This window comes from Diadema antillarum, unplaced genomic scaffold (genome assembly GCF_040938485.1).
Source record: "Diadema antillarum isolate AM-2024a unplaced genomic scaffold, OU_Dant_1.0 scf00000025, whole genome shotgun sequence".
Taxonomy (NCBI): Eukaryota; Metazoa; Echinodermata; class Echinoidea; order Diadematoida; family Diadematidae; genus Diadema; species Diadema antillarum.
The window spans coordinates 4,091,891-4,118,100 of record NW_027270914.1 but is presented as its reverse complement, the minus strand read 5'-3'; the positions used below and the strand labels follow the sequence as shown (position 1 = coordinate 4,118,100).

General features: G+C 36.7%; 1 protein-coding gene across 1 annotated transcript in view; it reads right to left on the bottom strand.

The window, feature by feature from the left end:
* The window catches only part of LOC139734127 (macrophage mannose receptor 1-like), a 171,033-nt gene that overhangs the window by 46,008 nt on the left and 98,815 nt on the right, over positions 1-26,210 (bottom strand). Inside the window, exon 6 of the mRNA XM_071644941.1 lies at positions 116-325. Within this exon, the coding sequence (XP_071501042.1) occupies positions 116-325 (210 nt within the window). The remainder of the gene's footprint in view (positions 1-115; positions 326-26,210) is intronic.

Genomic DNA, 26,210 nt, shown 5'->3' with positions numbered 1-26,210 from the left:
TGTATATAAATGAGTTACCAAAGGTTTCATATCAATTCCCTTATTTGTTATACGCCTGTGTCTAGAAGTGATCAATTATCAACTCAAATGCAAAAAGTATGAAGTTGAATCTTACCGGGATGGGCACAGTACAGATTGGTCTTTCCTCTTGCTTCTGCCGGAACCATGACGTCATACTGGGGATGGTCACGTGGGACATATTTGGGTATTGACCGGACATAACTGCCTGTCTTCTCGGAGAAGATATTGGGGCAAAGATTTTCCATCTCCATTGGGACATTGGAACAAGTGTCACTTCCAGCGAAGGCGGTCTCCACACAGTAACCTACATCATCAAGAAAATGAACATCTACATTTCAGCGGTAAGATTCTCTATGCCATCAGACATGAAAATATTCACATTACTGTCATCCTTTCAGAATTCAAAGTAAATACATCCCCCTTGTTATAAGTCTCTCCGGATATCCCCATTTAATATAAAACAAGACGAATAAAATTTCTCTCCAACAAGAGCATACTATAATTATTCTTTAGAGAAATTCAAAACATTGCACATGAGCAAATGGATGAAGAGCTGTGATTGTTCCTTCGACAGGCGGAGGTCATTTTCTGTTCCGAATCTTAACATGGCGGTGTGTCTGTTTGTGTACAAGAAAACTCGAGACCGGCTGAACGAATTTTCACGAAATTTACATCATGTATTCATAATGAGGTAAAAAAGAAACGAAGTTTTGGGACATGAAGACAAAGGGTAAATGATTCATAAAGGATATGAAATACGCTTAATCTCCCAATGACGATCGCATCTTTATCAAACTTGCAGTCTGTGCTCAAATTGAAGTTAGACATATACAACGAAATTTGGGGTAATGATTTAAGGTCAAATGGCCAAAGTAAACAGGGATCATACAGGACATTGAATGGATTTAATATCTCAACAATCGCAGAACGGAAATCGGGTTTTCACCAAACTTGCAGTGTGTGTTTATAATGAAGTAAGAAAAATAACAATTATGTTCGGGATCATAAAGTACATAAAATAAGGTTATTACACTAAGACACTCACACATTTTGCGCAATGAAGTCTAGAAATCATGCTGGTGGTATAGTGTCACTGCCCCGAAAGCAGTGTAGATGACAGGTTCGATTCCCGCTAACATGGCTAGTTTCTTTTTTTTTCTTTTTTGGTGTGTTTGTTACAAGATGTAGATCAGTAATTACGATCTGACAAATTTCATCGGTACAGAGAGTAGACGAACTGAAAACAAAGTAATGCCTTGCTTCTTTAGTCCTCTGCTTTATTATCTTTTGTTTTGAAATCATGTCTTTATTCCACTAAATTTGTAAATTATCAGTGAAAAATGAGCAAAGAAAATGCGATTCCAATTAAATTGTAAATTGTCCAATTCAGTATGTTTCCGTTACGATTTACCATAAAGTTGAATATTAGTATGAATTTACTGACGCCTTATTGTTTTTATACCAATTAAAGACTCTTTGTCCAAATATGAATCATTTCATTTCATTTCATATATTTCCATCATTCCACAAGGATAAAAACACATGACATACAAATCAAAATAACATTAACACAAGGTATTGATACATTCACGTACTATACAAATCAGCACAAAGTATACATTTTGTACATAATGATGAAAAATGGAATGTACATGAGAAAGCCTTTAAATGGCTTGTAGGACTGTACAAACCTATTAGTGTAAAGAAACATTGATCATTGATCACATTGATCGGGTTTTCATGTCTTTATTTCTACATAACCTAATCGTGCCATTTGCAGCCTGCTTCTTTTTGCCGCTCAGATGATATACCCAAAAGAGCAAACCTGGGACAGATATCAACTTATCAAAATTTATAGATTATTCAAATATGGGCCTACGATTACATATAACGTAGACATAGACGTGTATAATGAGCATAATCTATAAAATATCATTGCTTTATACAAACCACTTCCCATTACAAATTGCTCATCTTCAAAATTAATGCATAACAATCTTGTATCTATCAATCAATACCTGACTAACTCTTAAAATAGTGCGAAAACTGCCTACCCATATATACTGCTAGGAGAGTTGTTACCATAGCAATATGAAGTCGCTTTGAAATTTGCATCTCGGTTTTGAAGGACATTGGCACCCTGGGTGAAGGAGAAAAAAAATCAGATAAAGAATGGATATTGTAATTGGAATTGTATGTTCTTGTATAATCTTTTCATTTTTGAGCACATACTATGTAATTAGGGGCATATGTGCTATGTGTTTTGCCCTATGCAAGCATTATTGTTATTATTAATATTAGTATTATCATTATTATTGTTATCATTATCATTATTATTATCATTATCATCATCATCATCATCATCATCATTATGATCATTACCACCACCACCACTACTACTACTACTACTGCTACTATCAATCATCGCTTTATACTCGCACGCATATCTTATGAATCGACTATACATTATGAGTCTACACACGATTAATCACGTTAATGAGTCGTGGAAGGATATATAGCATCCATCGTGGTTTTGTAAATTTGCTACAAACAAAATGAAATTAACGGAAAAGAGAGATGCCTTTGACCAATGAACGTATGCAAAGTTATTGCTGAAATACTGCTCCAACAGCACAGATGTGTGTGATAGAATGTATGGAATATCAAAATCACAATGTTGAGTCCGGCAGGTATAAGACGATCCAAGGCTTCTTCTACATACCCCTAATTATGCTTCGGTGTTGTATTATAATATACGTCATATTCTCACATTACATTAGTACATAGATGCATAGAATATGGTGACAATATTCGAAAGATGGTAATAACAATACTAATAACTAGAGAGGGGCCGTCAAAGGCGGCAGACCCACGCCTAAGTACTAGTACAAAGTCGGGGTAAACATAATGTGCATTCGGTCATCTACCAGAATTCGGCCACTTAATTGCCAGTGTGCTTTATCACCAGCCAGTGAGTTCTACCAAAGATCGTACACTGAAGTGTACGATCTTTGGTTCTACAGTCACATCACACGCAAATCACATCATTACACATACGGTATTAACACACATTCACGTACAGAAAAAGTCCTTAAGTCTCCTCCAAAAATCCATCGAAAATCCCAAATTCCACCGTCAAAAGTGTAGAATCGGAACTTTTCCAAGCGCGCGCGAATTAAGTCCAGTTTTAAGAGTATTGTCTCCGCGACGGGTCGCGGAAAAAGCGCTAAAAATCGAGAAATACGCCGTTTTCTTGCGGGATATTTTGATTATAGCAAGCCGAGAGTGTGATGATATCAAAGGTCGTATGAGTGTAAGATCTTTGATGGTATCCACAAAAGCGCAAAAGAAAAACAAAATTTACGTATCCCCTAGGCAATTACCCCTATGATTAGTGTCTACGGGAATTATTCAATGCAGGGGTTGAATGCAAATGTCTACTGCACCAGTATTCGGCCACCAACGAGCGCCGCAACGTCCCCGATGCAATTTTGCACCAACAGTGTAGAGCGCGATGCATTTTCAGCGGCCTTGCACACGCATTGACATTGAGCGCGCATATCGTGCAGTGTGACTGCGACCGAGCAAATGCTCCTCCAACGAAAAAAACAATCAATGTTAATTTGAAAAATCATCAAAATACGGGCCAGTTTGTGATGACGGAGAACGAACTTTCATAAATCTAGAAGGACATAGTCCCTCAAATAGGCCTAAACGTAAATTTCGGAATTCTTACGAACATTTGAGCAGCGAAGTCGGATCGTTTGGGAGTTTATGTTTTCGTATGGTAGCGGAAAATCGCAAAGTGAGAAACGGGAAATTTTCGGAGTGGTCACTATACCATGGGGTCAAAACTTCAAGGTCACACAGAATTTGCAAGGATCAACCGATTATCACCAAAATCTAATCGATTCTTTCCTGCCATTATCCAAACATCCCCATAACATTTCGTGCAAATCCGTTTACCCGTTCTCTTGTTATCTTGTACACAAACAAACAAACAAACAAACAAACAAACAAACAAACAAACAAACATACGGAACCCTTTACATAACCCCCTGCCGATTTTCATCGGCGTGGGTAACAATAATAGGAACTATATGGTTGCATTTACCTAAAGTGTATACTCACTAGGCCAACACTGCCAGGCACCCATTTTCATTTCATTTACTCACTCATTCATTACCCACGCCGATGAAAATCGGCAGGGGGTTATGTAAAGGGTTCCGTATGTTTGTTTGTTTGTTTGTTTGTTTGTTTGTTTTTTGTTTGTTTGTTTGTATGTTTGTTTGTTTGTTTGTTTGTTTGTTTGTTTGTTTGTGTACAAGATAACAAGAGAACGGGTAAACGGATTTGCACGAAATGTTCAGGGAATGTTTGGATAATGACAGGAAAGAATCGATTAGATTTTGGTGATAATCGGTTGACCCTTGCAAATTCTGTGTGACCTTGAAGTTTTGACCCCATGGTATAGTGACCATTCCGAAAATTTCCCGTTTCTCACTTTGCGATTTTCCGCTACCATACGAAAACATAAACTCCCAAACGATCCGACTTCGCTGCTCAAATGTTCGTAAGAATTCCGAAATTTACGTTTAGGCCTATTTGAGGGACTATGTCCTTCTAGATTTATGAAAGTTCGTTCTCCGTCATCACAAACTGGCCCGTATTTTGATGATTTTTCAAATTAACATTGATTGTTTTTTTCGTTGGAGGAGCATTTTGCTCGGTCGCAGTCACACTGCACGATATGTGTGCTCAATGTCAATGCGTGTGCAAGGCCGCTGAAAATGCATCGCGCTCTACACTGTTGGTGCAAAATTGCACCGGGGACGTTGCGGCGCTCGTTGGTGGCCGAATACTGGTGCAGTAGACATTTGCATTCAACCCTTGCATTGAATAATTCCCGTAGACACTAATCATAGGGGTAATTGCCTAGGGGGTACGTAAATTTTGTTTTTCTTTTTTGCTTTTGTGGATACCATCAAAGATCGTACACTCATACGACCTTTGATATTTGATGATTTTTCAAATTAACATTGATTGTTTTTTACGTTGGAGGAGCATTTTTTCTCGGTCGCAGTCACACTGCACGATATGCGTGCTCAATGTCAATGCGTGTGCAAGGCCGCTGAAAATGCATCGCGCTCTACACTGTTGGTGCAAAATTGCACCGGTGACGTTGCGGCGCTCGTTGGTGGCCGAATACTGGTGCAGTAGACATTTGCATTCAACCCTTGCATTGAATAATTCCCGTAGACACTAATCATAGGGGTAATTGCCTAGGGGGTACGTAAATTTTGTTTTTCTTTTTTGCTTTTGTGGATACCATCAAAGATCGTACACTCATACGACCTTTGATATCATCACACTCTCGGCTTGCTATAATCAAAATATCCCGCAAGAAAACGGCGTATTTCTCGATTTTTAGCGCTTTTTCCGCGACCCGTCGCGTAGACAATACTCTTAAAACTGGTCGCGCGCGCTTGGAAAAGTTCCGATTCTGCACTTTTGACGGTGGAATTTGGGATTTTCGATGGATTTTTGGAGGAGACTTGAGGACTTTCCTGTACGTGAATGAGTGTTAATACCGTATGTGTAATGATGTGATTTGCGTGTGATGTGACTGTAGAACCAAAGATCGTACACTTCAGTGTACGATCTTTGGTAGAACTCACTGGCTGGTGATAAAGCACACTGGCAATTAAGTGGCCGAATTCTGGTAGATGACCGAATGCACATTATGTTTACCCCGACTTTGTACTTAGGCGTGGGTCTGCCGCCTTTGACGGCCCCTCTCTAGTTCAATCATTAATTCATTCATTCATTCATTCATTCATTCATTCATTCATTCATTCATTCATCCATTCATCCATTTGTTTCCATATTCAAATGATACAAAACATGTGTTTCAACATAAAAATATGCCTTAGATGGTGACGAGTCCAGGATCCTATCCACTACCCAACTATGCCCTAACGAGAGCAGCGACACAAAGAAAAAAAAATCATATCATACCATGCGAGAGTATGATTATGGTGACAAGCACTAATTGCATCTTAGAATTTTTGCTTCATTTCTGTAAAGCTCTATATAGAAGGAGGTGGGAGAGCTTTTGTTGTGGGAGATTAATGAGTTGCCGGAGAAATGTCATCTCCACTTAGTTTGAAAATATCTGATCCTGGCAAAAACGTTGTTCTTTGTAATCATTACATATAAAATCTATACAAAATGTGTGTGTGTGTGTGTGTGTGTGTGTGTGTGTGTGTGTGTGTGTTTCGAAATGTTTTGGAAATCCAGGATTACTAGCAGCTCATTTTTTTTCATTTCTTTTTTTTTTTGGGGGGGGGAGTTAAGGAATCGCTTTTAGGTTGCATGAAAACATCTTTAACAACAACAACAACAGCAACAACAACAACAACCAAAGAGGGATTTTTGTTTCCTCTACCGTTTATTTCTTTAATGTTATGTGGACAGGTTGCTACAGAGTGTGCTAAAATTAGTCTATATACACACAGTTGTTTCATGATGCTGTGATTAAATAGCTGCACTAAAATTCGTCCATTTTCAGATTATTTCAAGTGGAATGTTAAAAAGTTCATGGTAATGTTTTTATTGCAACCATTATAAACTCTTCAAACTACGTTCTGCAATTAAAGATTGATATATTATATTTCTCTTATACCCAGATTATCTTCATTAAATATGACATCATAAGAAAACCTGACTAATTATTTTCAAAATGACACCTCACTTGCTATGATTGGGTGTTCTTGAAATGTGCAAAACAGCTGAGTATGGAGACAGATCAGAAGTGAAAAGTCGCAACAATTCTGCTTTTGATAATGTACACTTTGATGAAAACAGGGCACTGGAATAAGCAATGCTGAAATAACAGCACTTTCAAAAACTCCCATTTCTTAGACATTAGATGACTGTTTGGTCAACCTTTATGTTTAATTTTAATCTGCAGATACTACTGCAGCTTTTAATTCATTGGTGAAGCCTGGAATCCAATGATAATCTCACATTGCATTCTTTTCAAGAACATTCCTTCCCTGAAACGACAAAGCAAATGGGAATTACACTGTTTGACATAACGCGTTTGCTCTATTTTGCAACATTTCACATTTGGCCTTTCCTCATACTCAGTCACACTTTGCATTCCAGGAATTCCCAATCATAGCAAGTGAGGTGTCATCTTAAAGATGATTAATCAGGCTTTCTTATGTTGTCACATTTGAATGAAATGATATAGTTTTAAGAGAAATATGATACGTCAAATTAGACTTGCAGAACTTTTTTTTGAGGAGTTTATAAAGGTCCACCACAGTTGATTGCAATACCTTTAATTTCATGGCTGTTGTACTCCTCAGCCACTGATTTCATACCTTACATTACGGTTGTTGCATTACATAACAATACACCGTATCATATCTCTCACTTTCATTCAAATTTCCGCATGTCATGAAGTGCATGCATTCTGATTTTTTTTTTCAACACAGAAACACAACTCTTTCTACCCCCTCCTCTCTCTCTCTCTCCCTCGTATTACGCTGCACCCACATGTGCTGTTGATTGCAAATGCATAATAATAATAATAATAATAATGACAATAATAATATCAATGATAATGATAATAATAATAACAATAATAATAATACAAACAAAATAATAATAACAATAATAACAATAAAGGAGAACCAATTTAATTGATAACCTAAAGGACCTAAAGCGCCTTTAGGAAGGTTGACAGACAGTTACAATAACAAACAGATTGACAAGAAATAAGCAACAAGAACAAAATGTGCAGACCTGTCCCATAACAACATTCATATCACTTGAGTCTATCAGACATTGCGGTCAGGACCTTATACTTTGTATTGTGATTTCCTCGTTTAGTTAAATAGTAGAAATGCATTGTCCAAAAGGTTACCAATAGAATTATGTGACCATGCATCACAAAACGAACAAATAGTCGCACACACTGATTTTGTGTGAGGACTAAAAATAGGTGAAATGGGTCAACCTAGCTGATCTTAACTTTTTCATATTTTCTAAAAGAGCAAGTCTTCTTCTACATTATACTAAAATTTGGGATCATAAAACGTGCAGGAAAGTGTTTTTCTTCTAGCAGTTTATTTGGTATTTCTTTTTTGTATAGAATAGTGTGAATAGGCGTGTCTTTGGTGTCCCCTGTTCATTTCTAAAAAGACCTTGCATACACTCTTCACTTTCAACTGTAATAACTTTTGAGAGGATAACGCTACTGCTTTCAAAGTTGGCATTCATTATGGACAGAATAGGTTATTAAGGCACGCTCAATCTTATTTTAATCTAATAATCCCTTCATTGTTTTTACTCAGGTGGTCTACCCCCTGATTTTGTCCCATTCATCGCACAGCCAGTGCGGATTGGTAAAGATTTATAGCGCTTGAATAGACACTGTACTTCAGGGCCTCTTTTCTCAGTTTACACTTTACCTGAGTGTGTGCTTTCTTTCCAATATTTAGGAGGGCCCATTTGATTTGAGTTTTACATCATTTTAAAGCATAAAGTCTGCTCTTAACTAAAAGTTCAAGTCTGACGACTTTCTCTTCGTTTTGTGATGCCGGGTCACATATAATGTCAATATCAATTTAAGTTTATACTCCGCAATTTAACACAATGCACGTAAACTCAGTTCAATCATGTTTGCTAAAGCACAAAGAAAATCTATAATGTAACCCTTCAATAGGCAATCCAAACAAAATTTTGTCAAATGAACAAGTAGGGCCTACAATCATTTACGACCCTATGCCTAAAAGAACTAAGTTATCTTATTTTTCATTTATCTTTTTTCCGACAACAATCTGTGATGCACGAGTACCACAGCACAGTTTCACGTTGGTTGAAAAATATGACTGATTTCTCTCTTTTTTGTTCCTTTAACAACAGAGACAAAATGAAACTACCCTACATTTAGTGAGGAAACACACACATATACACACATAAAACAACAACAACAACAACCAAAAACACTTTTGTATAACTGATAAAACGTTCCAAGCGATGATGTCACGAAATCTCAGATATCAGACAAACACCACAGTTTAACTAAATATCTGGTATTTAATCAATACAAGCTTCTTACCTGTGTTTCCTCAACTCTAGGTCTGCCTCGCGACGCAGTAGGATAAATATCTTTCTTAGAATGATTGACACAGATTAGATCTTCTCAAACGTTATTACACGACATATGTCATTGGCGACGCATCTGAAGGATGAAACAGTTGTGAAGTGGTATTGTCATTTGTAAACAGCTTATGTGTAAGATGTGGCCGATTAGTGAAATATCATTCCGCTCTGACGTTGTAACAAAAAATTGCAGTGAAAAACAGAAGAACAAAAGAAAATGAAGATAAATTTGGTTTTATATTATTTTGATAACTTATGTTATGACTAGCATTTTCCAATAAAAAAAATATTCGATTAGCATGTTTCATTCAAGACAAGAGGACTACATTACACGCGGAAGAACAAAGTTTTTGAACATTTCTGAAAGCAAGTTAACAAGCATTGATATCATCCTATCAAGTAAGAGATAATAAAAACACAATAAATATGTTGACGCTCAATTTTGAAGATCACCTGAATATAAAAAAGTCGTACACACACAAATACACCACACAACAAATATCGGCATAATAACATTCGCATACTCGTCAGACGAGATAATATAGATATAGATAGTATAGAAGTGTTACTATTTCCAGAATAGCTTGGTTTCATAACTGCTTTCAAGATGATAACAATACGTAACAATTTGAAAGTCGGCGTCATGATCAGGTCAGGGGCTTTGGGGAGTTAGACAGCAGCCGATGTAACGCAGCCGATGCATGAAGGTCGCAATCTTTCACAACACGTCCTAAGCGCCAAACACAATTATTAATGTATCACACAATTATCGTTTAGGCACTGAAGTGTTCAACCGTTTTCCAATTAAAACATGAAAGCTTTGAGATATACACACTAAGGTGTATACAGTATGTCCCCCCAAAAAAAATAAAAACGGGCCCTCCGCAATGATATCTTTAAAGATAGTGAATCAATCTAAATACAAATTCAGGGTATGAAACTATAACTCATTGCCCACATCTTACAGAAAACCCCATTCGATTTGCTTCAGTGGTTAAAGAGAAATACGGAATTTTGTAGAGGATGTCGGGCATCTCTTCTGTCCAAATTCTGTCTATTTTTCACACACAAGAGCATTGAATTGCTAAAATTGGAAGAATCAGACTCATGACATGCTTTGCGACAATCCACATTTCTCTGTGACCGCTTAACCAAATTGAATGGGGTTTTCTGCAAAACAGAGCTAAGATGTTATATTTTAAGACCCTGAAGTAGCACTTAGACAGGTTGATCATATTAGGTGTTATCAATATTATTCGAAAATCTGGTTGTAATTTTTGGGGCGACTTACTACAGTATGTCCCCCAAAAATTACAATCAGATTTTCGCATTGATAATGCCCAATATGATTAATTTTTTTAATGCTACTTCAGGGTCTTAAAATAAAACATTTTAGCTCTAATTTGCAGAAATCCCCATTCGATTTGGTTATGCGGTCACAGAGAAATGTGGATTGTTGTAAAGCATGTCATTAATCGGATTCTTCCGAGTTTAGCATTTCGATGATCTTGTGTGTGAATGATAGACAGAACTTGGACAGAAGAGATTCCCGACATCCTCTACAAAATTCCGTATTTCTCTTTGACCACTAAAGCAAATCGAGTGGGGTTTTCTGTAAGACTGTGGGCAATGAGTTATAGTTTCATACCCTGAATTTGTATTTAGATTGATGTACTATTTTTAAAGATATCATTGCGGAGGGCCCCGTTGAATTTTTTTTGGGGAACATACTCTATATTGCATCCTGAATGCATACATCTATCATAACATTGTTTGAGAAACATCTTTGCTATGTTTATGAGTCTTACAGTGTGAAGATATGTGTTTGATAATTATATGTATTTTTTTTCATCATGAGTATTATCACATTTTCATATGGGAGCACAGGTAAAAGACACATTTTATTTTGTGCTGAAAACATAAGAGAGAAATACCGCCATCTTTCAATTGGCTGATAATTTGAATCTGTCTCATACGCAAAACAGATTGCCCCGGTAGGTTCGATGATATGACTGAATTAATAATAAAGAGATTCCGGAGACATATATGGCATTGTCTTTCATAATTTCTAGCCTTCCTTTTCAAGTTTGTCTATATATTTTCAGTCCCATTGGCACAATATTCTCACAGTTGATATGATCATGAATGCTGTCATTATAGCATTTCATCATTATTTTCACCAATAATGATCACTATGTAGCAATCATGCCAGCTAATATTAGAAGTTAGAAGATGATGAACAGTATATCCCCCCCAAAAAAAATTTACAAAAGGATTTTCGCATTGAAAATTCCAATATGATTAAACTGTCTAAATGCTACTTCAGAGTCTACAATATGACATCTTACATTGTGCGGAAAACCCCATTCAATTCGGTCAAGTCGTCATAGAGAAATGTGGATCTTCGTAAAGCATGTCAGGGGTCTGATTCTTCCAAATTTAGTACTTGGATGCTGTTTGAATTGCATATTGTGTGAACACAATGGACAGAACTTAGAGAGAAGGGATTAATTTCCGACATGCTCTACAAAACTCCTCATTTCTCTTTGACTACTGAGCCAAATCGGATGGGGTTTTCAGCACGATATGGACAATAAGTTAAAGTTTCACACCCTGAAATTGTATTTGGATTGATTCACCACTTTTAAAGTTACTATTAAGAAGGGACCCGTTGTATATATATGTATAATATCATATATATATATATATATATATATATATATATATATATATACATATATATATATTTTTTTTGGGGGGGGGGGAATACGATACTCTATACCGCTATTATCACAATTATCAACATTATTAGTGTGTACTCACACACAGAAGAGGTAGCAGCAGCAGTAATTAATTACATTAATTTCAACTCTTTGGAAGTCCTTGGCTGCAAGTCCTCATCATGTTCAGGCTAGAGGCTTCGGGAAGTGCGGCGGCTATACGGAGCCAGTGGCTGAAGGCCATTTCAGGATCGTAACACGTGTAAAACTCCAAAGACAATATTATTGTACAGTATGTTCCCCCCCCCCAAAAAAAAAAAAAACAAAAAAAAAACAAAAACAAAAACAAAAACAAAACAAAAAACACAACAAAACAAAACAGATTTTTGCATTGATAACATGCAATATGATTAAACTGTCCAAATGGTACTTCATGGTCTTAAGACATAACATCTAAGCTCTATTTTGCAGAAAACCCCATTCAATTTGGTTAAGCGGTCACAGAGAAATGTGGATTGTTGTAGAGCATGTCATGAGTTTAGCACTTCGATGCTCTTGGAACTGCACATTAATATGTAAATAGATATAACTTGAAGGGAAGTGGTTCCAGATAAATTATGTTTTGCAAAATTCCGTATTTCTCTTTGACCACTGAAGCAAAGCGAATGGGTTTTCTGTAAGATGTGGGCAATGAGTTATAATTTTACACCCTGAAATTATATTTGGATTGATTCCATATTTTTAATAAGTTATCATTGCGGAGGGTTTCCGTGTAATTTTCGAGGGACATACTGTATTTCACGGTTTGATTCAATCTTTTAATTAACACATTTCTTTTTCAAGTTACATCATGCATTCCTCAAGATATGCTCATTGTGTTGCACAGTCATATCCTGTGCACATTCATGTAGTTCTATCATATCATGATTTGCAGCAGTATCAGTATAGAGTAGTGGTAGTAGATTATGATTTATGTGTGATTTGCCACATAAGGGCCTGATTATACAAGAAAGCAATACTGACGTCGACCTTCAGCAACAAAGAAGAACTGCTGGTGACCATCGACAACCAAACAGCCAATCCACATGTAGCTCATGCGCACATTGTTTTTAATGACCTATCTGTTTTTTTTTCTCTCTCTCTCAGTTGGATAGGCTTTTCCTTCGTTTTGAAAGCGACATAATGCCTAAACTTGCCCGATGTAACAGTTTATGAAAATCATGTTCAAGCAAGTATAGGCCTTCTGGTTTGTAGATTAGTAGTCTGGTTTCCAGACCTTGCCAACTGGACTCTACGGCGACGAAGTCACCGCCTTTGCCGAAGGCAAAAACCACCTAAACGTAATCCAGTTTTCGACGTTGAGGGCGTCAATATCCTGTATAGCAAAATATTAAGAACGGAGGGTCTGGAAGCTAGTCTATAGATTAGGTGACCAGAGTGGTCTGTTCATTGACACTTTGGCAGACATCCATGCACTTCATCATTTTGTATTTTCCATCATAGTAAGCCAGTTCGGAGCTAGCTCATGAGCACATGGGTACAACATGGTCTTTCATTTTTCTCAGTTGTTTATATAGTAGTCACTTCAGTTGAGTCAAAGTGACATAATGCATTAGCTTGCCCATCATAGAACTCGTATTCAAACAAAGAATGAACTTGCGTAGATCAAATGACCAGAATGGTTCGTAAATCAACACTTTATGGGAAGCATCCATTTCATTGTGCTGTTTTGAATACATTAACAAACTTTTTCTGTTAACATTGCCAAATACCAGGCTTGCTGTCAGGTGGATGTACTGACAGACACCGTAAATAAGGATTAAGTGAATGATCATTGCATCACAGATGCTCATCTCAGTGGATTAAAAAGACAACCTGTCTCTCAGTACAAATGACCTTTTTCTGCTAATTGCGAAATACCAGACTTGCTGTCAGGTGGATGTGCTGACAACCACCACTTATAACGATTACACTGTAGTCATGGCATCACTGATGCTTATCTCAACCAACATGCCCGATTGCACAATTATATTAATGATTTTTTTTCCCCCTGCTCATAGTGGGAGTGTGAAATGGCTTATAGGCGACCAAACTACAGAGATCGTCAGTGTGCTAACTTATGACGGTTAGCAAACCATTTTGCGGCCTTTCGAGCGCCTTGGGAACGGTTTGTTTACAACAACAATCCTGCTGATGAATAGCCGACTGCTCGCAGAAAGGTGTGCACATTGCCAGCAACTGGTCGGTGACTCGTCGGCGATTTAATTAAAAGAAAATCGAGACAATTTTAATAATTTCACATCATGTAGTACATAAGTCGACAGCTCCATCATGTCCATGTTTAGATTTGTGAAATTTACTATGGCCCCTGAACAAAGAAACCAAGGTCTGAATCCCCCCCCCCCCAAAAAAAAAAAAAAAAAAAAAAAATACGCTGAACAAGGATGATGTCATGGGGGGGGGGGGGGGGGGACACTTCAGAAATATAGGAGTGCAATTCCATATTTTAAACAATACCACTTGTTTAACAAGTTTCCCTATGTAGAATTTATGCATACTTCTTCCATTTTGCTGTTTTCCCACTCACATTCTTGCGGTGAAACTCAGATGACATCATCCCTGTTCAGTGTGGTTTGTTATACATTTTAGAAACATTCCAAGCACAATAAATCATGAAACTCTGTGCCCATCCAGTTCCAATTATTTATAGTTGTTGTTGTTGCTGCTGCTGTTGTTGTTGTTTTTATGAAAAATATCTGAAAATTATCCGGAGGTCTCTTGGAAGTCCACTAGAAATCGGTCGCCGATTAGTTTGCTTTTCTTTGATCTTTTTTTCTGCTTTTTTTGAAAATTTCAGTACAAAATAACACCATGAAAATTATTATTTGTCAACATTACTGACAGAAAAATATAGAATGTTAACGGAAATTCTAAATCTATTATCAGTGATGACCCATCAATGTCAAAAAAAGAAGAATATCCATGAAGGGAAAATGCATCAGATTGCACATCTTAAGCGAATGCTTAGAATAGTACTGGAAATGAAGATGTGGTATAGTGAAAAGAAGCTGATGTTCGGTAAGCGCATGTCAACAACTTAAAGATTGCTCTCGCTTCCTCTTCAGCCTCAGAAGCACAAGGTTGATGTGCATATTACTGCTGTTACTGGCAGCCTGATGTGATCTTCCCCGTCCCTTTCTCTTTCCCTTTTACCCTTCGCTGACACTCCCTTAAGCATCTTCCTCCAACAGTCCTAAAGATGTAATAAAAAAAGAGTTTCCATCCCTTAAACTTCTCACATATAACAATCTCTTCTACCACATAATTCTTTGACTCATAACGAATAATTCGAAATTTGTCCTTCTGAGGCCGCCCTCACCATAATCCTGATAAATATAACCCTAATGATAGAAATTCAAAACAAATTTTTATTGATATCGGCCACTACCCACTTTGGAACATCTAATGATGAAGAAACATAATATAATTTAGACAAAGCATATGTTTTGAACAAAAATATTTTCCCATTACAGTTAAATCTCTTTTTCTCCACCATCCCAAAAGTCTTGTAATTTTACTCAATATCTCTTTATGATTCAATTCTGCTCTGACCTTAATATCCAATGCAAAATACACTCGTAAAATCTTTATTTCAGTTACGGCATTTTCCAAGGGCCATCTGTTGCGACACGGATTGTCGCCCCTACACGGATTGTCGCCCCGGCTCGGGGGCGACAATCCTTGACGGAGTTGGCGGCACGGATTGTCGCCCCTGTCACGGATTGTCGTCTGGCGACAATCCGTGACGAGAGCTGGCGGCACGGATTGTTGCCCGCCCTCGAAGCACATTTTGCTGGGTAATATCGTTCTGGACATAGTCATTGACCACTAACACATAACTTACATGGCTACATCCATGCAAACATGCCATGTAAAAGTCATGGTGAGATTTAAAGGAAGTGTGTATGTGCGCGCGCACATGATAATTAAGTGTCCGTTTGTGCGTGTGTGCGTGTGTGTGTGTGTGTGTGTGTGTGTGTATGATGGAAGAATGTGTTTATTATGTCAGCTTTTTGCGTACTAGTATGTGTTTTTTAGCTGCGCGTGGGTAGGGATACCTAGTAAGCTGTTGCTGGTATAAACGTTGATATTGATTTTATCAGCAGCTTTGACTTTGATGAGTTTGTTTGGCGGATTTGTTTATGAATTCGGAGTGGTGCTTGCGTGCGGGCGGATGCTGCTTTTCTGCATACGGTCCATTATGTCTTATTTAGCAACATTGGGAAGTCGTTTAATCAGGAAGGAATGTGGTATCGGTTCGGGTGTGTGTGTGTATGTGGGGAGGGGGTTACATTTCGTTATTGCAAAAGTTCGTTATTCTTAAGGCTCTTTAGTCCGAGGTTCTTTATTCGAAGGTTCGTTATTCCGAATTTCATTTTTGGATCAACGAACCTCTAGGTACAGGGAATTGTAAAGGGGATGCTGTAGACGATTACGTCCTTCGACGTTTTCTGTTTTCCACTCGCATGGGAACACAGAGACGCGTGGGAAGCCACACAACTCGTGATGCCAAGCTGTAGCACAGCGCATTTACCTGAAGGAATGCTACAACACACTTGGAGCGGTGGAGAGGCAGAACCGCAAAGTCAAGTTACGAAATTTCTCCCACAAATGGTCATTTTAAGGTGGCACCCATATATGCATGACATCGCTTGACCATTGGTGCTGAACATTTTTTCCTTGTACTATTTGAATGTATATTTTTCGAAACTCGGAAGGCAATTTTTGGATTGGGGATGAGGTGACAACATTTTTTTCACTTTTCTGGCCGGGAAGGTGTTGGACAGCGATAAACTATGTACAATGAGAACGAACTTAGTATTTCCCTATAGTCTTACCCACTTTACGCTCCATGGATATTACATTTTTTTTTTTAATATTGTAGTTGGGTGTGGGAGGGGTGTCCGAATGTCCTAATGTTTTTTTTTTTTCCTGGAAATGTAATAGGCATTGCTTTATTATAACAATCTCCTTAACATAACCCAGAAAGTCATGAATATCGCTGCACAATGACAGCGTAACCACAGTTTGTCTATTCCATGACTGCAAGTAATATTTTCTTACTCTGTTTAACTTATCGATCTAGATTGTATTCTATTTGTGGTATAATTATGTTATGTAGTCTGTACATTTATGATGTTTATCCATATTTGAGCTGCACAAATAAGATTCAAACTTCAAGTTCAAAATTTCATATATCTCTTATTACTGTAAAGCAAATCAAAGAAATGCGAAAACTTTTCACAACTTGTACGTAAATTCAATTTTAGTTTTCCCCAGTGTACAATGTAAGACAGTCCAATATGTGATAAATTTGCTGTCATAATACATTGACTTGGCAGGGATCGTCATATTGTACATAATCATTCATAACAATCTGTAACTATCCGATAATATCCGCAACTCTCCGTAAATAGTCGCAACTCTCCGCAAGTGTTCCGAACTATTCGGAAGTTTATGTAAGTTGAAAGAACAAAATTACGTGTCAATTCGTAAGAATATCCGCAAGTGGACGCAAGTATTCGCATTTGGTCGTATCTCTCCGTATTGCCCGCATATTTTTCCCGTATGTTTTGTAAAAATGCTCTGGTGACAGCAAGGGATCCGCGGATGTCCGCAGAAAAAATGACTTATTTGGACGTAACGCCGCCGGACGCAGAGCATTATGTGACTGGGGCCTTTAAGTAAGTAGACACACGAACGCTCACACACAACACACATACGTAGAGCCTACGTAGCCCACGAACACCAAACCCCTCAGATACTCATGCAGGCACAAAACTGCGCCCACAAACACGCACCATCACATACCCTTTGATATACACATACGCCACTATATACCACATACACACGTACGCATACAGGCACACGTATACACACAGACAAACAAACCACTACCACTATACAACCACCACACATGCACAGTTTCTACAAATTGTATTATTATACTCCACACACACACACACACACACACAACAATACGGAAACTCATACAAAAGTTACTTATTGTACGCACCTACAAATCATACACAGCACATACCATGCAGCTCACAACAAATACACACACACACACACACACATACATACGCATAACTGACCAGTCATACCCATCCCACCAAAGCTTAACACCGGAGCAACCACCCCGAGCCCGGGGCGACAATCCTTGACGGGGCGACAATCCGTATCGCAAAAAAAAAAAAAAATGCCATCATGGATTGTCGCCATCGAGGTCAAAAACTGGGAACTGCACAAGCGTCGCGGATTGTCGCCAGACGACAATCGGTGACGGGGGCGACAATCCGTGTCGCAACAGTGTCCTCCCTTTTCCTTCCCTATCCTAATTACCTTTGTTTTTATCAATATTTACCTTCAGACCACTAATTTCATAAAAATGCATATAAAATTTCCTGTATTCTCATAATTGATGACCTGTGTCTAACAAATAAAGTCATGTCATCAGCATATATCACTTGCCTAACCTCAAAATTATAAAACCAAATTACTCTAATCCCAATATCCTTCTTAGCGCATGCGCCAAAAATTTCCATTACGAACAAAACCAAATATGGCGATAATGGGTTGCCTTGCCTCACCCCTCGCTCTATATCAAAATAACCTGTCGAAGCACTTCCGTTCATACTTGCCTAACTTCGAAGTATCAACCTGAATTCCTGTAATCCCATTATCCCTTCTTACCGCCTGCGCCAAAATTTCCATTACCAACAAAAACAAATTTGGTGATAATGGGTCGCTTTACCTCATCCCTCGCTTTATATCAAAATAACGTGTCGAAACACCTCCGTTCATAACACAACTACTAATTCCGTTATACATGACTTTCACCCACGAACAAAACGACCCACCAAACCCAAATAATTCTAATGCATTACATAAAGAATTATGCGAAACTGAATCAAACACTTTTTTTCAATATCAAATGCTATCAAATATGCCTTTTCTTCACAATGATTATTAAAATAAAAAATCATGTCATCTATCAAACGCAAAGCCACACCAATGAACCTTTTTTTCTATATATCAATATCATGTTTTCTATAATATATAAACTTGATCCAATTAATCGCATGTAACACTCCCATGTAACACTCCCATTATTCGCTTTGCCATTCCTTAAAAAAGCATCTTATAATCCTTATTCAACAAAGTAATCGGTCTATAATTCTTTATAAATGATGAATCTTTGCAATCTTTTTCAATCAATGTTATAACACCTTGTGTTTGAAACTTTGCTAAAAAACCTTTCTCAAACCCTTCATTAAAAACTTCAACCAATAAACTTCCTATCTGTGACCAAAATGTAAAATAAAATTCAACTGTAAATCCATCATTGCTGGGTGATTGATTTAATTTCATACTTTTTAAACACTCCCAACATTCTTTAGTAATTTTTCCTTCACAAGAACTCTTACTTTCACCACCAAAGGACTTTCCTGACAAAATACACTTTCTCTAAAATCATCACACACTAATCCCTTTTGAGAATACATATTTCTATAAAAATCTCTAATTAATCGCACTATCACATCCTTGTCTTTAATCACCTCTCCCCTATCATCACACATTCCCTTTATAACTGTTTTCTCTTTATTCGACTGAAGCAACTGCTCAAAATACTCTTGATTGTGTTCACCCTCTTCATACCATTATTTTTTATATACACACGGCCTACACACACACACCCACACACACCCACACACACCCACACACACACACATACACCCACACCCACAGACGCTCTGCTCACAGTGGAAAAAGACAAGCAAATGAAACTCGGAAGAAAACCAAAATAATGGCATGAGGGGAAAAATGAATTACCAAATGTTATTTTCCAGAGGAGCTAACCAGCAAATCAAAACAATTTATAGGCAAATTTTATATAAGCGACTGAAATCTCTCTTTTTTGTTGTACAAAATACATGCAACATTAAAGTATATTATTAGGCAAGTAACACTGTGCTACACTATGTGTAGGCAGCCTACAATGATTAATTTACAATTATGACTACTAAAGTTACATTCTTTAATCTTCAAAGTTATTTTGTCTTCTGCACCCTTATTGAAACTATTAACCTACTGATTCAGCTAAAGAAAAGATAATGTTCAATAGCAGACAATTACACAATACTCATTAAATTCGATCAACGTCAAATAATGCGATTCACACCAAATCGCTATATATACCAAACTTCTAGTGGTGAAAATTATTTATAATGCAGGATATTTGCCAAGAAGTCAGAAATGGTTAAAAGTATACAGGCTTATTTTTCACTAGTTGTAAACACAAGATGAAAATAATCACAATATTTAATGAAACACAATTCACGTCAGATCAATCATTCATATAAGGACAAGTATTACAAGAGTAAAATCTCTCCATTTTCTTTTTTTTTTCTCCCGGGCAACGGTAACAAGGTCACACTATGTTATGTACAATCACGTAATTATTACAAAACTTATAAGTTCATTAATCCTCGTAATTGTTTTGTTTTCTGCTCCCTTGTAACTAAACCTATGATTTAGCTCATGAAACGCTTATGCGCAACAGCAGACAATTACTCAAATTTCATAAAATGTAATCGACGTTATATAAGCAGTTGTATAGCACAATTCACATATAAACGTCAACCACTAAAGCAAATTATGTACGTCTAGTAGTATATATTATTATCATGTTTATAATACAGTAAAGTCAGAAATTGGACAAACTACGCAAAGTTTGCAATCAATATTCTTAAACAGCAGACAATACTAGTAATGCGATCAACGTCAAATATACAAAACAGTATATTTTACGTTGTAATATAATCATCTGTGATGTAGAATGATTGCTAATTAGTCAAAGGTGGGAAAATAGATGTGTTTTGCAATCGTTATATTGAAACAGCAGGCAATCAAAAATTCAGTAAAATGCGAGTCACGTTCAATAATACAATTCACACCAAAGCATAATGATGTTACCCGATATAGTATAATTATGTAGTACAGTATAGTCTCCGCTTAACCACGCAGGTAAAGTCTGGAAGAGGTAAGCATCCCCCATAATTTTCTAGATGATGAAAATGTTCTTTATATTTTGATAGAAAATGTCCGAAAAAATGAATGTTTATACAATGTGTATGGCAAGATGATTCAGTGTTTAAGAGAACTTTCACCATTATTTCTAGATGTGATAGAAAAAGATCAAATTGTCATACTTTAATACGAGACACTGCTAGATACATTTAGCCAAATATAGTGAAACAAGTTAAATTGCAGGGACACCTAACAATAAGAAATGATGAGGTTTTTAGATGAAGTGTGGGGAATTTTAGATACAGCGCATTAGGGTCTTGATTCCTTGAAGATGATGATAATGATGATTATGATAATGATTGAAATTTTCACCGCGCCTATGTACTAGATGGTCTCTAAGCGCCTTAAAGGGATCGTAAATAATTTTGGTTGAGATTTCTTTAGGTTGAGAAACTTTAGGTTTCTAACATTTTTGGTGAGATAATAAGAAGCCAATCATGAAATATGAAAGAGCATGAAATTTCAAGAGGGATTTGAGATAATTAAAACAGAGCAATCCTAATAAAAGATGGGACCCAAACTTTGATGACGACCGCTCTGTTTTAAATTGTTTTTCGATATCCCAGCCATCAGTCTAAAATCGATTTTCATCAAACAAACTTTGAATTTCTCTAGAAAGGTATGCTCTGTATTGTTCAATAAGTTGTGTCTTAGTACCTCACAAAAAGTAAAATCCCAAATCTTCATCTCCACCAATACTATACCATCATCATAAGCAACATAATTTCACATTATTCAACTGAACTGCAAAAAAAAAAATACTCTGATCAATATACTTTAACAAAAAGAAAAATCACCAAATTATAATATACCTGACAATGGTCTCGATAACAATCACGTACTTATATGTCATTAACAATCTATGCCAAAATCAGCATGCTTAATTACACACACACACACACACACACACACACACAGACACACAGAAAATCTAGAACGGGGGGGGGGGGGTCCAGGAGTTCCGTAAGGGAGGGGGGCGCAAAAAGAAATATTACTTGTACCCCTTCTGGGTTTATTCAGTATTCGTTGCATATAGTAGAGTTTAAACAAAATAATTATTTGAAATTTCAATAACATTGTGATGCAAGAAATAATACTCCTGCACAGACAACGACAGAGAAGTTCATTCACAAATGAGGTATAAAAACATAAATATGTCATAGGGTAGACAGGGACTATAGCTGTTACACAGAACAAGTTGTTACATGATCATTTTTCCTCTAGATCCAAACAAGAGCAGTGAAGAGACGGCTCACAGTGGGCCATATCAATCAGCTCAAAGTGCGTCAAAATCACATATTTGGGTTCTTTTGCCATAACTTGGCATTTCAGGTGCAATTTGGGGCGAAAAATTGATTGAACATAATTTTAAACTGATATGGCGTTACTGTGATGCTATTTTTCTATTGGCTATAACAAAAAAAAAATCTGTCTGTAATTGACGAATAAAGCAATTCAATTCCTATAGTCTGTTGATGACTTGTGGGGGAAATTGTCTCAGAATTTTGTGTGTAGTACTTCAGTAATATGTTATTCATGTTTCCTTAACTGACAAAGTTTTTACTGTTTTCGATGAATGGAGAGTACAAGGGATTATCTGTTACTTTGTTTTGTTTATAGACAGCAAAACGTAAAATATTTAACGACTATAGACCCGTTATCCCGTACTCCAAATACCATTGTTCAAAAGGAATCGTCAAATCGCTGCAGTGTAGTGGGATATCTATCACGAGCATCAGATAGCAGGTTGTCTATAGTATCATTTATGGCTACGGAGGATGAACTTTTTCCTGGGAGGAAGAAGAACAAAGATGTAGAACGGAGGAACAAGCAGGGTGAGAGAAGTACATACTTATTGTCGTAGATTCATCGACCGCTGGAAAAGAAACTTAGATATCAATGATGGACACCATGACATTGTCAATTTATGACACTTATAATGACCTGAATTCGCAAATATATTCATGTTTGTAGGAGCATGGGATATCAAATATATGTGGATCACCATATTCAAAACGAGCTGCTATGCAATCCCAGATCTCTGCATTGTTGGGATCTGGACGACCACTATACCACAAACTGCTGGAGGTGGGTAAAGTGCCCCCGACTCTCTCCCACGTGTAGACCCCTTCGGACGATCGGTCATTTAGCCCCGTTCAGGCATAGAAGTAAGGTAATCCGGAATTGCCGTTGAGAAGTTCATTTACGATTCTGGAGAACTCACTCGGCGTTTCTATAGCGACCAGATAACCACCTAGCTCGTCGCAACTATCCCTTGACCACCTCCCAGGGCTGGCGGTCCTGACGGTAAAGATAGCAGGAGTCTGGAGATGACGAATCAGGGCCGGGACAGACGAGTTCTACGAGACAGGCAAAATAAAAGAAACATATTTACAGGAATATCTATCGATTTCATTAATAATGAGTAGGACTATATGTATCATACAAAGTACGTACTTATGTTTTCCAGAAATGAAACAGGTAAGAAAATACACAAGACATACTACATTACATTATCAGCGTAAAGTATAGTAAAATAGAAAGTATCTTTCTGCAATTTCAATTATTGATAATATGTTCACTAATATTCATTATCCAACTGATCAAGGTATAATAGTTTCGGATATGTCTGATCATTTCCCAGTGTTTGCTTCCAGTCCATTTATACTAAATCGCTTTAAGCCTGCAACTTGGGAAATGAATTCTACAGCTCGTGTTATGTCTGAACAAAATATTATAAGTTTTAAGGAAAGCCTGTTAAATATTGATTGGTCAGTGGTTCTCAATGCGAATGAACCTAATGATGCATATGATAAGTTTGTTGATCTGATCGCTCCTCTTTTCTCTTTTCATTTTCCGATAAGATCACAATTTAGATCAAATTATAAAAAGATACCACGATCCCCCTGGATATCGAAATCTTATTTGAGGTCTATCAATAAGAAAAATAAGCTCTTTTATATATTCAAGTCTCAAAAAACTGATGCTGCAAAAAGCAAATATACTAGTTATCGTAATGTTCTTACTTCTGTTTTGCGTGAGGCAAAAAAGAAATATTTTTCTTCACTGTTTCTTCTCCATGAGAAGGACATTAAATCCACGTGGAAAGTTATTAATAATGTTCTTCAGAAGAAACGAAATAAATCGGATATCCATAAGATTTGTGTAAATGACATCGAGTTAAGAGATGATAATGAAATCTCTGAAGCGTTTAATTCATATTTTGTGAAGGTTGGATCTAATTTAGCTGATGTTATTCCGGAAACGGATATACCTTTTTCTACGTATTTAAGTCATCGCAATAATCAATCTTTGTTTTTTATGCCTGTATTAGAATCCGAAATTGTTGACATTGTAAATCATCTTAAAGCCAAAAAAAGTACTGGTTATGATGGAATTTCTTATTATCTTCTGAAATATGTTATACATGAGATTGTTGTACCTCTTGCCCATATATTTAATTTGTCATTGCTGAACGGTATAGTGCCTATTAGGATGAAAATCACTAAAGTTATCCCGATAAAAAAAAGGGCCGAGAGGACGAACTGGGAAATTATCGACCAATATCGTTATTAACCTCTTTTTCTAAATTACTTGAAAAGATTGTGTACACACGTGTATTCCGATTCTTAAATGACTGTAATGTAATAGATGAAAATCAATTTGGATTTCGTAAAAAGCATTCCACAATTCATGTTATTTTACTCATGATAGAGAAAATTATCAAAGCGATCGATGCCAAGTGTCATACAGTAGGTATCTTTCTTGACTACTCCAAGGCCTTTGACACAATCAACCATGAAATATTATTATACAAATTACAACACTATGGGATTCGTTTAGAAGTTACCTTACTGGAAGAACTCAATTTGTTAGTTTGAATGGCCACGTGTCCAGTTCACAGCCTATAACTTGTGGGGTACCGCAAGGATCCCTTTTAGGTCCTTTATTGTTTATTCTTTATATGAATGACTTTCGCAGTTCGTCCTCTCTGCTCTATTTTCTACTTTTTGCCGATGACACCAGTATTTTTTATTCAAATCGAAACCCTCATGTTTTACTGAATACCGTAAATACTGAATTAAAATCAGTATCTAAGTGGATTCAGGCTAATAAATTGTCATTGAATTTGACCAAGACAAAATTTATGGTTTTTAGCAATATAATCAATATTTTACCGGGTAAGTTGGTTGTAAACGACGTAGAATTGAACCAGGTGGAATATATAAAATTCCTTGGTCTCTATATTGATTGTAAGTTGACATGGAAAGTTCATGTTGATTCTTTGCGTAAATTATTATCAAAAAATGTAGGTGTTATGTATAAGTTAAAACAGTTTTTTCCTAAACATGTTCTGCATTCATTGTATTCTACTCTATTTTTGCCTTATATAGGTTATGGAATCCTGGCATGGGGAAACTGCTGTACAACTAGACTCAATTTTTTATTATTGATACAGAAAAGAGCTATACGGATAATTAACTTCGCCACATTTTTCTAACACACTAATGTCTTATTCTTTTCCAGTAGAACACTTAAGATCCAGGATTTATATCATTTTAATATCGGGTCATTTATGTATCAATTAAACTCAGGTGATCTCCCTGATGTGTTTTCTTCGATGTTTGTCAAAAATACTGAAGTTCATTCTTACCCTACTAGACAAAAAGATTCTTTTCATCTTTCTCCAGTACGAACCGTATCTGCTTTAAAAACAATAACCACTACAGGACCTAAATTTTGGAATGAGTTGGATAGAGAAATAATCCAATCTCAGTCTCTTTATTCATTTAAACATAAACTTAAACTAGTTTTTCTGAATTCATATCTATAGCTATTCTTCAATCCTCCTCGATATTCTCTGTTCATACTTCACATTACTGATATTATCGATTATGTAACATGTGCCTCGCTCGTGACTTCTGTATTATCTCCTGAACTTCCTTTGTACACATTTGGTATCTCTGCTATTGTACACTGCATCTGACTTGTACCTCGCTCGGGTGATCACGCAACACTCAAGAAGTCTGTGCCGCGGACATTGTTTTCATTGTTTTCTTTTTTCTTTTTCTTTTTACTTTTTGGCGTTTATATTTCTCCAATTCAGAAATTGTCATTCCTTTAATTACATACCCAAGT